The sequence below is a fragment of the Macrotis lagotis genome, chromosome 1 (genome assembly GCF_037893015.1).
Source record: "Macrotis lagotis isolate mMagLag1 chromosome 1, bilby.v1.9.chrom.fasta, whole genome shotgun sequence".
NCBI lineage: Eukaryota > Metazoa > Chordata > Mammalia > Peramelemorphia > Peramelidae > Macrotis > Macrotis lagotis.
The window spans coordinates 233,926,049-233,939,537 of NC_133658.1; the positions used below are offsets into that span (position 1 = coordinate 233,926,049).

At 35.0% G+C, this 13,489-nt stretch overlaps 1 protein-coding gene across 1 annotated transcript in view; it reads left to right on the plus strand.

The window, feature by feature from the left end:
- NOL10 (nucleolar protein 10) overlaps positions 1-13,489 on the plus strand; it is a 123,708-nt gene that overhangs the window by 100,811 nt on the left and 9,408 nt on the right. The window contains exons 18-19 of the mRNA XM_074209761.1: positions 6,540-6,713; positions 6,922-7,169. Of these exons, the coding sequence (XP_074065862.1) occupies positions 6,540-6,713; positions 6,922-7,169 (422 nt within the window). The remainder of the gene's footprint in view (positions 1-6,539; positions 6,714-6,921; positions 7,170-13,489) is intronic.

Here is a 13,489-nt window from a genome sequence, read left to right on the forward strand (position 1 = left end):
GGCCAGATTTGAACTCAGGTCTTCCTGACTTAAGGCCTGTTGTTCCATCCACTGTGTCACCTAGCTACCCCAGTAATTTACCTCTTTATCATCAGAGTATTCATTTAATCAAAAAAACTTTGGAGCAGGCTACCTATAGTAAAAGCATAGCACCTAGTCACAGGAATTCTCAAAACTGGTCCTTTGATTTGAGCTCTTTTATTTTTCTGTTTTCTTTTCTTTTTATTCTGAATTTAAACAATACACATACAGTTTTCATGTGCAGTTTGGATCAGGAGAAAATTGTATATGAAACACTGACTCTATTATGTAGAACTTCCTTTAAGTATATAATAAATTAAACATGTAACATCCAAAGCCAACATTTTTCTTAATTTCTGTCCACTATGGTAGAGAGAGAGAGAACGAGAACGAGAACAAATATAACTCTTTTTGGCTTATCTTTAATATTAGAATGAGCATATTAGGTGGCACCTTTCTGCCATAGTACAGTGTGTGACTGATCTGTTCCTGCAGCCACTGTTCTTTTAATGTCAGACATTGTCATATCAGATATCTCTAAGCCATGGGTGTCTTTTGGCTGTGCATGACAGCTTCAGAGATGGTTAAACATCAATTTCAACTCTTTTATCTCAATAATGAATCCTTGCTCCTTGGGTGAAAAGAATATTAAAGTTTGTAAGCTGTTATTTTGAGCCAAATCAGTTAGAATATTTTAAATGCTATCAATTTTAGCTCTTGCTGCTGGGGAATTACATGACAGCTTTGTGGCATTCAATAACTTTATTCTCATTTATTGGTTAATAATTAATTTAATTGATTATTTTTCATAAATTAAACTCAAGTATAAAGGGATGTGACAAAGTAGGAAAAATAACCACCTAATTCACATATCTATAGACATATCTTCCATGGATTAAATGAAATAAGTACTGAATAATTTTTCAAATAAATTTTTCATCGGTGATAGGTGATTTTTTTAAAAAAAATTTACTCTTATGTGTTGAATGAATCAAGCAACCATAAACTGGAGAATATTTCTAACTATCCTCTTTTATATTTGAGGGCTTTCAAGACAGCTATATAGACAAATAATTAGAGGAAGAAAAGTCACTAGTTATAATATTTTTGCACCTAGGATTTTCATTTTCTAATAAATTTTCATTTGAAATATAATTGTCTTAAAGTTTTAAAAAATTCCAAAAAAGTTAAAAGGCCATCTTATCTCATTGGCACCATGATTAGAGAATACCAGTTAAATTTTCTCTCAGAATGATTTTTCTGATATGACTTGCTAAATTATATGACAATTTTGTGGCATTCAATAAAATGACATTAAAAATTGTTATTCTTCATTTAATTGGAGTTTTGTTATTTTCTTGAGAAAATATGTACATTAGATAATAGAAAGGAACAGAAGATAGTTAGGAGACCTGGGTTTTAATTATGACTGTTAATAACTGATTTTTGTGGACAAAGGCATATTATTTTACCCCCCCACTGAATCTCGTTGTTTTTAAGTAGTAAGATTCAGTTCAACAGATATTTTACTATTATTTGCAAAGTATTTTGTTAGGGCTTGGGATTAGAATAATAGGTAAGACATAAACTCTGCTTTCAAGGAGTTTATAAGTTGATCAAAAAACATGTATGAAAGTGGGATCTAAGTGCATATAAGATATCAGAGCAAAATGAGATGCAAAATTTGAGAAGGTAGAATTAATTTTTAGTTGAGGAGATCTTGAGATCTTTTTAGAGGAATATGGGACTAGATGATCTCTGAGGGTCCATCTAATTCTTTTATAAAATATTTTTATTTATTTACACATTACTAAATAGTCTTGTTTTAAGAATAAGCATAATTCCCCCCTCCCCCAAAATAGAAAAACCTCACCAAAAACAAAGTGAATGAAAGAAAGAGGGGGAAAAATTGTACCTCACTCTGTGTTCAGATACAATCAGTTCTATCTCTGGGGTGGATTGCATTCTTTAATATGTGTCCATCAGAGAAGTGACTTCCCTATTTTTTTTGCACAGTTGCTATTGCTGATTGTATTTCCCTCTATCCATTCTGCCCCACTCTCATTTATTCTATTTTCTCTCTCCTTTGACTTGTCTCTCCTCAAAAAGTGTGCTTTGGGTCAGCCAAGTGGCACAGTAGGCAGAGCACCAGCCCTAGAGCCAGGAGGACCCAAGCCCAATTCTCATCCCAGAACTGAACAACTGAGCCATGTGGTCCCAGGCAGGTCACCCAACCCAAACATCTAGGCAAACCCATCCCCCCCCCCCAAAAGTGTGTTGTATCTGACTACCCTCTCCCGTGATCTTCCCTTGCCTCTATCACCTGCACTGCCCCCCCCCCACCCTTCCCCATCTCCTTTTTCCCATCCCCTTACTCTTAATTTTTCTCTAGGGTAAGAGATTTCTATACCCTATTAAGTATGTATGTTTCCTCTCTGAGCCATTTCCAGTGAAAATGTAGATTCACTCATTCCCCTCTTCACCTTCTCTTGTTCCACTCTATTGCAAAAACTTTTTCTTGACTCTTTAATATAAAATAGCTTAGCCCATTCTACCTCTCCTTTCCCTTTCTCTCAGTATATTTCCTTTTTCACCATTGACTCCATCTTTACAATGTATTATACCTCCATATTCAGCTCTCTCCTATGCCTTGTCTAAATCTGCTCCTCCTAACTGCTCTAATAAATGAGGTGCATATGAATTATTAGTATCATCTTCCCATGCAAGAATATAAGCAGTTCAACATTATTAAATCCCTCCTAACTTACCCTTCTTGTCCACATTGCCTGTGCTTCACTTGAGTCCTATACTTAGAGATCAAACTTTTTGTTAAGCTCTGGTTTTTACAGTAGGAAAGTTTGAAATTCCCCTATTTCATTGAATGTCCATCTTTTTCCCCTGGAAGAGGATGTTCAGTTTTGCTGGGTAGTTGATTCTTGGTTGCATTCCAAGTTCTCTTGTCTTCTGGAGCCCTTACTCTATAGAAGCTGCTAAATCCTGTGTAATCCTGATTGTAGTGCCACAATATGTGAATTGGTTTTTTGTTTTTTGGCTGCTTGTAGTATTTTCTCTTTGACTTGGGAGTTCTGGAATTTGGCTATAATATTCCCGGGGATTATTATTTTTTTATCTTTTTCAGAGAAGATTGATAAATTCCCTCAATTTATATTTTACCCTCTGTTTCTAGGATATCAGGGCAATTTTCCTTTAGAAATTCTTTAAAAATGTAGTCAAGGCTCTTTTCCAATCATAACTTTCAGGTCGCCCAATAATTTTTAAATTGTCTCCTCTGGATCTGTTTATCCAGATCATTTGTTTTTCCAATGATATATTTCACGTTTATTTCTAATTTTTCATTCTTTTGGTTTTGTTTTATTGTTTATTGATTTCTCACAAAGTCATCTACTTCCTTTAGCTACACTACAGTTGAAGGAATTATTTTCTTCAGAGAGCTTTCTTATCTCTTTTTCCATCTGACCGATTCTGCTTTTTTAAGACACTGTTCTCCTCATTAACTTTTGGACTGCTTTTTACATTTGACCTAAACTAGTTTTTAAATATTATCTATTTTTTTAATTTTTGTTTATTTATTTAAGGCAATCAGATTAAATGACTTGTCCAAGGTCACTCAGGTGATTATTAAGTGTCTGAGGTCAGATTTGAACTCAGATCCTCCTGACTCCAGGGCCAGTGTTCTATCCACTGCACCACCTAGTTGCCCCAACATGTTATTTTCTTTGGCATTCTTTTTTGGTATCTCCTTGATCAAGTTGCTGACTTGGTTTTCATGTTTTCCCTGTATTACTCTCATTTCTCTTCCCAGTTTTCCCTCTACGTCCCTTACTTGATTTTCAAAATCTTTTTGAGTTCTTCTATAGCCTGAGCCCAATTCCTATTTTTCTTGGAGGCTTTGGACACAAAAGTTTGAATATTTGTCATCTTCTGAGTGTATGTTTTGATACTTCCTTGGACCAAAGTAATTATCTTTGGTCAAGGTTCTCTTTTTTTTTTCTGTTTACTCATTTCCCCAGCCTATGCCCTGCTTTAGAGGTGCTTCCCAAGTTTTTGAGTGTTAATGGGACTCCCCTGCAAGGACCTGAGCTCTTTCAGTATCTTCTGAGAGGCTCTGACTGCTCTCGTGGCCTTTGCTCTTCTGTGGATGACCCACAAGCACTCCCTTCTGCCCTGGAGCTGTGAGGAGGATCCCTGCTCTATGGTAGTGCAGGGCTCCAGACTGCAACCAGGTTCTGAATATGAATGAAGCCCCAGAGTCCTGTCCCAGAGACAGAGGAGAGACCTTGATAGTCTCCTCCAATCATGAGCTGAGCGCTTTGGGCCTGCTTCCATTTCCTTGACAGGGGCTGTGTTGAGGGCTGTGGCTGCACAGAGGGTTGCTGCTGTACTGAGGGCTGTGCTGACCTGGGCTCCTCACTCATTCTGGCAGTTTTCCCTGCCAATCTTCCAAGTTGTGCTTGGTGATCCCTGGGTTGGGAAGTCAAGATATTGCTTCTGCTGACAAGAGCTGGTGCCCCCAGGGACCCAGGCACCCCACAGGCTGTTTCTACAAGACTGAAGTTTATTCCCTTGGGTACAGTGCAACCCTGGTTGCGCTGCCTTGCCTTCTGACCCCAGTGGAACAGAGCTTCCCACAGATCTTCAAGTTACCTTGGGCTACAGACTTGTTTCACTAGGTCTTTCTATGGGTTCTGCCTCTCTAAAATTTAGTTAATAGTTACAATTTTAAGATTTTGGAAATATTTGGAAATAGTTTCTAGGAAATCCTGCCCTCATGCCACCATCTTGGCCTCTCCCTCCTATCTAGTTTTATGACTGCAAATATGAAAACTTGGCTTCTCTAATAACCCAGTGTTACGGAATTTCAAAAAGTTCAGTTCATCTTTTAAATATATTCTAGGTGACAAATAGTTGCTCACCATGTTCTGTTTGTCAGTTTTTTATTTAGATTTAAATTAATCAGCACCTCACCTGTCTGGAACATAGCTGAAAACCAGTTTAAACACGCCTGAATAGATATAAGGTTTATATACTTTTATTCACAAGAGATGTCCTTCCTTAGAATCATTCTGCACTAGTTTTACATACATTTCTAATTAACATGGCAGTATGATTTCCTGGCGGACAGCATATTTCAAAGCAGTTTTTTTGGTGTTGCTTGTAGTTCTTGTAGAATGCCTTAGGTACTTAAACTGAGATCAGCTAGAAGCGATATGTGATAACTTGTGAAGAAACTTCAAGGAGCTGATGCAAGAATTCAAAATATAAAGCAGACTAGGATATTTTGTATGGAGGCTAACAGGCCTACTCATAAGAGGGCATCATTGTGTACTGTAGTTGCTGTTAATAAATTATAACCTTGTGTCATCAAGTAAACCTGAAAGAATACAAAGTAGTCTATATAAGAAGGCAGTGATATGGGGGGCCAGTTAGGTGGCACAGTGGATAGACTACTAGCCCTGATGTCAGGAAGACCTGTTATGTGGCTTTATACACTAGGTATGTGCTTACTGTGCGACTTTGGGCAATGGATATACACACATATAAGCATATGCAACACATTCATACCAGGTGAATTTTAGAAATTTTTCGTCTAAATTAAAATGAAAATAATTGCTATCAGGAACATTTGACTACTTAATTAAGATAATTTTTTTCTCTAAATATGCTAACAGCAGCAATTGATGGGGATATGATGCTTTAGACTAGTCTACAAAACATTCTCTTCACTGATTGCCAGTGTTTTACAGTACAGAATGTATAGGATCTTAAACGAAAAAAACTGATGAGCCTGTTGTGTGGAATAACATTTTCAAAGATTTTTTTTTTTAGATTTTTTAGTTGTTTTTGTGTGGTTTTTTTTTGCAAGGCAAATAGGGTTAAGTTGGCTTGCCCAAGTCCACACAACTAGGTAATTATTAAGTGTCTGAGTTCAGATTTGAACTCAGGTACCCCTGACTCCAGGGCCAGTGCTCTATCCACTGTGCCACCTAGCTGCCCCCCATTTTCAAAGATTTCTAAATCAATGTACTGTTATATTTTATTTCTATCAATCTGAACTCTCCTTTTAATGCAGTATTTGACTACTATTGTATCAAAAATTTCATGATTCACAAAAATATATTTTCATTAATGTTACTTGAAGAATAATTCTGTCTTATATCTGTATTATGTACTAACTATACAAAGCGAAAAAACTATTCCCCTACATTGGTGAAAATTGTTAGAACTGGTCAGTGAAGACTGAGCAGTTTTGATAAAGAAGTTGATAAGTTGAGTTTGTTTCAGTGTTGAGACTTAAAACGAAGGGGCATTTGGAAAGTTCTTGAAAATAGTTCTAAAGAATTTTGATACTTATAAATATATTGGCCTTGTACAACTTTTTGGCTTATTACTATTAAAAATCATAGTTGAAATTTTTCTAAATGATTTTTGTCTAGTTCCATGTTCTTCTAAAACTGAATTTAAAATATGCCAGTCACCTCTCTCTTTCTCTTTCACAGAAATTACCAAACATTCTCTCTGATGATCGATTCAAAGTTATGTTTGAGAATCCTGATTTCCAGGTGGACGAACAGAGTGAAGAATTTAGGCTTCTAAATCCACTTGTTTCAAAAATAAGTGAAAAAAGAAAGAAGAAACTAAAACTCTTAGAGCAACAGGAATTCCTTGAACAAGTAATGTTCCTCTTATTTCAAATTAATGAGAATTAATTTATTTCAGACAGCTTTGGCAAGTGTTTTTTTTTTAATTAGCGCTTTCTCTTAAAATTAGAGCATAGTAGAATTTGTCACATATTCTAATTGGACAAATGTTAATTTAGAAAAAATGAATTAGTTCCTATTTAGGGGGAAAAGTGGTGCCTCTAACTATTTCTGTCTTCAGGAAGAGGAGGAAGAACCGGAAGGAAAACCAAGTGATGCAGAAAGTTCTGAGACTTCAGATGATGAAAAAGACTGGGTTGAAGAGGTCAGGAAACAGCGCAAACTTCTTCGCCAAGAGGAAAAACTGAGGTGGCAGGAAAGGTTCAAGGAGGATCAGCAAACTGTGCTGAAGCCCCAGTTTTTTGAGATCAAAGCAGGGGAGGAATTCAGAAGTTTCAAGGATTCTGCAAAAAAGCAGAAGTTAATGAAGTAAGTAACATGTGAGCTTGACGTGTGTTCAGGGTTCTAAATGTTCTATAGTTGGCATATTGCCCATTCAATCCCCTTGAATAGTAATATTTATTCCATGTGCATATGTGTATTGTAGAGGCCAAAGTTTCTTTATCAGAAATCTTTAGGAAGCATAAAAATCCAAGATATTAAAATGTTTTAAAGTTTGAAGGGTCAGTAGAAATCCTCTTGTCTGATTCTTTTTTTTTTTTTTTTTTTTTTTTTTTTTTTTTTTTTTTTTTTTTTTTTTTTGGGCAAGGCAATGAGGTTAAGTGGCTTGCCCAAGGCCACACAGCTAGGTAATTTTAAGTGTCTGAGGCCAGATTTGAACTCAGGTACTCCTGACTCCAGGGCCAGTACTCTAGCCACTGTGCCGCCTAGCCGCCCCCTCTTGTCTGATCTTACTGAAATGAAAACATTTTCCAGTGTTTATCTTGCCTCTTTTTTAATACTTCCATTCAAAAAGGACTCATTACCTAAATAGAGGTCTTTTATGATTTTTACAAAGTTCTTCCTTATAATGAGACTATCTTCCTTGCAGCATTGATCCTTTAGTTTTAGTTCTCCTCCCTGAGACCAATTAAATAAGTCTTCTCCTTCTTCCACATGAGAAACATCCACCTAAATAAGTACTTTTTTTTACTTGTCATTCCCCTCTTTCTCTTTTACCTGAAGTTCTCTCATTCATTCATTTACCTAACCTAAAGCTACTTATATGATATCCTAGAGACTGAACATAGTAATTTAGGAGCTAAATAATTCTACACTTCCTAAAGAAAACAATCATATTTTTTAATTGGGATGACAGTCTTTATTGTTTCTTCTCATCTTATCTGTTTCTTGTAATAATATGTGAGGAAATTAATAAGGAGATCATTAAAAAATATAAACTAAATCAAGACAGTGGTATTATTTGATTATTCATTTCAGTTACAGTTGACATGAGGTTAAGTAAAGAGAATGAAGTTCTCATGTAATCCATTTCCATATTAAATGTGAATTTTAAAGTGTTAAGACACATCTATAATTCCAAGCAAAGTATTGAGAGGACAAGTTTAAAAAAGAATATTTTTGTCACATACAAGAATGAACTTTCTGGTAAGAATCTGAAGAAATGAGGAATATAGGTAAGGAGGTAAAGGGAAATTAAGACTAATTAAGACTAAAGCTTTAGAATTATAGGCTGCATAATAGGAATGATAATTGATGTATACCTTGTTCTTCCTATCTGATCTTACACCATCATTTAACTTATTTTAGTTTACTGGTTCAACTTCTCACCCTGAGCCATTTGGAGGGAATAATTTGAAAACTGCTAGCATACCTTTCTTAAAACACTACATATATACATTCATGGTTCATTTATGAAGGAAGACAAGTTTAAGCAAAGATAAGAGATCATTTTAAAATAAAATGATTTTTAACTGCATTTTTAACTTTATATTTCATTTGAAAAATCTTAAGTCTCTGTCAAAAATTATTCTTTTTTGCAATTTCAGTTACACAATAGCAAATAAAAAAATTCATTTTCAATATAGTTAAAAGGCTACCAATCAATCCTATTCTACCTCTGTAGCTATTGATTTTTCTATTAACCTGATGTTACTTTTTTGTTACTGCAGTAGTATATTTTTTGTTCTGCAATAGTATATTCTGTACATTGAACTTATCTGCTTAATTGCATTTCTTACCTAGTCTAGCCAGAAATTAAAAATTAAGAAATTATACCTTGTAGAACTACTGGAAATGGTTTACTTTAGATTCCAAGACCTTTATTTTTCTCATATAACCTTTTAATGTGCTTTGCACGTTCAAAGAGATAGAACATAGTAATTTAGGAACCAACTAATTCCTCACTTTATTTAGAAAACAATCATGTCTTTCTTTGGGACCACAGCTTTTATTGTTTCTTCTCATCTTATCTGTTTGTTCTAATGAAAGCAGGTGTTTATAGATCCTATTGTCATAGGAGACCAGGATTTGATGCATGGGTTGCATAACTGATCACACTGACATTCTTCCTCCTAGGTTGATAGGGTGTTAATGTCTTTAAAAAAAATAGGCATAGAGACTATAAGTTTAAATAGGTATATATATAACAATAATAAAAATGTATTCATAAAACTCCTATTTTTTGTCCCTATTGTACAGAAGAAAGAACTATGGTCTGGCTATGTAAGCCAGAGAAGGAAAGGGTCCTAAGCTGGAAATTCTTTAAGTTATGGGCCTGGCATTATACCTGTACGAGGACTAGCTTATGAAAAGCTTGAATTCCAAAAGATTTGTCACCAGGAATATTATGAAATAAACAGTCCTCAGCCTTTCTGTTTTCTTTGTGATAATGATAGAATCATGAAGAGAGAGGACCAGCATATTGTGAATCACAAGTGTGTGAAAGATCACCCAAACATTCTATTTTGCAAATGCATCTTCTTTTAGAGTAAGTCTGCAACTCAACGCAGCCCTGACAAATAGTTTGTTGACCCTTTTCTTTTTTTGAAAAACAAAGTAAGGAAATCTTATAACTTACTTTTGTAACATAATCTAGAATTTTATTCTCCTTAGATCTAACTTCAATTCTTCCTTCTTTGATTTATTCTCATTCTATTTTTTTATACTGGAAAATGTCCTTTGTCATAATTTAGATCCTTTCTTCAAATACATGCATTTCTAATCATTTTAACTTCTCTTTAGACAATTATATAAAATTACACCTTTCAAGTACTTCCTTTAAAATGTAGCATTTAAACTATCTTTTCTTTGAATTTTGGAATGGTTCCGGTAGCATATGCTGCTAAACTCTAGATTAGGACCTAAGTACTGGGAAACCTAACAGTTTTTTCCCTTGTCCTAACTGATTTCTTTCTTCTATTACAATTGAACATTTTCAGATGTCCCCACATTTTTACAGCTTCTGTGTCTGTTTGTATTTTTAATTGCCTCTTCCTGAAATGGCACTCATGCAGTCATGTTTTAGAATTGCTGGTTAACAACCACATTCTAAATTGACTTTCAAAGAGAGAGAAGTGGAACTTTCTTTAATGTAGAAATTTCAGTGTATAGTCCCTGTCAGTTGTCTGATCTCTTGCCATGCTTCATTCTAAAGCTTAGCTTGTCTTTCCAAGTAACCCAGACGAAACAAGTTTTTACAAGTGTTCATTGAAAGCACATTGAAAAAAACCCCCAAAATTTAAATACCTGATCATAGAGAAAATAAGGTCATTCTTGAAAGACAATAATTATATAACATCTACTTGAAAAATTGAATTCTCACAAATTCTTTACTATGAAACATTTAGTTCCAATAGCTCCATATTTATTCATCATTCCTATGATATGAATAGATTAGAATCCTAAAGAAAATGTGAAGGTTGAGGACATTAGGCAAGCATAATAATTCACTTACTTTTGGTACATTTATATAGCCTAGAAGAAAAGAAAGAATTTGATGTTACTCCTTTCATCATTATTAAGATTAGTAGTTGAAGGAAGATTAGTAAATAGATCTTTTAAATCAAGTAAGGTCTGATTTAAGTACCAGACTGAAAACCAGAAATTCTCAAATTCAATTCTGGCTTTAGACTTGAATCCCTATGTGACCTGAGGCAAATCATTTAATATCTACACCCCCACCTCCCTACCCCCACCTTCTCCATCTGTAAAGGATAAATACTTCTGTCTCTGGGATGTTGAAAGGATTAATTATTTAGTCTCTGAAGAACTTTGAAGATGAAAAGTACATTAAATGTGCTTCTTAACAACATTATTGCTTAGGAAAAAAAATTCCACTTTCTGCTAACTCATCCCAAATTATGTGGAGAAGATACATTAATATATTACTACTTGACAATTGTAGCTAAATTTCCCAAGATGTACATGTTTAGATTTTACTCACATGTGGATTTGGGAATTGTATTCAGAGTAATTCACCTGGAAGATAATACTTAGTACTAAAGAAGACTTATTCTCAAAAACCAGACTTTGCAATTATACTTAATCATACTAATTCTAGCTCCAAAGGGGGCAGCTGATTACTCTCTAAAACTATGCTCAGGATGCAAGAAAATCCATTTTATTGCTCTAGTGAGGAAATCAGCCTTTCATACCTTTGTAGATTTGATAAGTACTATCTATATTCTAATAAGAGAGTTCAAGAATTAGAGATCAGAGAATCTTATTTTATCCTTTCATAATAAATAGTTATAAATAAATGTTAAGAGGGAATGTTTAAAGTGGACAGCAGCCTATCAGGGTTTAGGTCCCTAAATCTCTGACCCATAGTACTCTTTGATCCCAGACAAGTCACTGAACTGTTCAGTACCTCAGGGAGTCTTCTAAGACTATCAGTCATAAGCATTTGTCTGCATTAATTTGCTGAGAGATTTCTTTTTTGGGAATTCCCTACACCAATGAAATCACAGATCCAGGTCCCCTCCAAAAAGATTTGTTCTAACCTGAAAAAACAGTATCTTTGCAACAAAGACAGGGGACTTACTTTTAATACTTAATTCTAAGACCTAGTCTTTCTGGGCCTTAATTTTAAAATGAAAGTTTGAGTATATGTCTTATTTTTAGTCGCAGTGCAGTTTTCCCCTTAAACCACATTGGTGAAAGGTGTCATTGTAATTCTAATTTTCCAAGGAAATGGAATAGAATGAATTTATCTAATTGATGAACATTTTTAAGTTCTTCTTAAGGGCAGCTAGGTGGTACAGTGGATACAGCATTGACCCTGGAGTCAGGAGGACCGGAGCTCAAATTTGGCCTCAGATACTTGATGCTAACTGGTTGTGTGACCTTGGGCAAGTCACTTCACTTTGATTGCCCCATGTCTAGGGCTATCTCCAGTCCTGATTTATATCTGACCATTGGACCCAGGTGACTTTAGGAGAAAGTGAAGTTGGGGACTTAGCACAGCAACCCCCTCACTCAAATTCAATTCATGTGTTTATTATGGTATCACCTCCCTGAAGTCTTGGCCTTCTTCCAGATTGAAGGACAAACATCATCATCATCATCATCATCATCATCATCATCATTTGAGTTCTTGCTTTGTGCAAAATGTGCTAAAAAAGCTGGAGATCTCAGGAAAGACTATCTGTTCTCAAGGAATTTATCATGTTTTTGTTTATTTGTTTTGTCTTGAGGGAGGATACTGGGGTTTAGTCAGTTGCCCTGGGTCACAGTTGGGACTATTTATAATCTAATGAAGAAAGATCACACGCCTTAGGAAGCTGTAAAAAGACTGGAATTGGAATGCCTAGAGTAGAAAGGACAAACTATTTATTTAGCAGGAGGATTTATAAAGCTGACTCCCCTTTTTTTATTACCCACTCAAATCTACAGCTTCAATCTAGTTACCCTTGCATTTGGGTTTCTGCCCCCCAATACATTTATACAATTGCTCTCCAAGGTCACAAATAATCACACAATTATCTCATTTGAAGATATTTTCTCAGTCCTTATCCACTCTAAACTGCCAGCAGCACTTGATACTATTTTTCATCTCTTATTTATTGATATTCTTTCCTCTCTTGGCTTCCATCTCATGGTTCTTCTTCTGTTGTTGTGACCTGCTTCTTTCGCATTTGCAAGTTTATATTCCTTCTTCCTCCACAAGTATAGGTGTCCCCAGAGACTCTGTCCTTAGTTTTTTTTTTCATAATTTATCCTTTGGTGATCTCATTTGATCCTGTGTTTTCAACTAATGCTTTTATGCAAACGATTCTCAAATCTATATATGCAGCCCTGATCTCTCCTTCCTTGATAATGCAAGTCAAATCAGTATATCTTAAATTGCACTCATCTTTCTCTACACTCTCCTTCCTAACTTTACTATTGTGTTAATAAATTCCTTAGACATGTGTTCAAAATTTCAGTCTAACTTAGTTTATCTCCTTCCTGTTTTCCAATGCATACAATTAGTTGCAGAGTCTTCTTCATTCTACCTCTGAAACTCCTATCACATCTTACCCTTTCTAAGGTTCTCCTCCTTAATTCTGTAATTTATTGCCACCAACCTATACTATTATAATCATCTTTGAACTGTTTTTCTTGTCTCCAGTTTTTAACTTTCCTGATGCATCCCTTTGATCACTATCTGACTAATCTCTGTACTGGTATGATCATACCATTTCCCTGATCAGAAACTTTCAGTGACTCTTCATTGCCTGAGGATATACAAACTTACAGAATCATGAAAACTTAAGTTAGATGAATATTTGGAGATAATTTCAGATTTGTTCATTGTTTTTGATGATTTTTTTTCCCTTTAAAATAGCATTCTTATTTTAGATGGC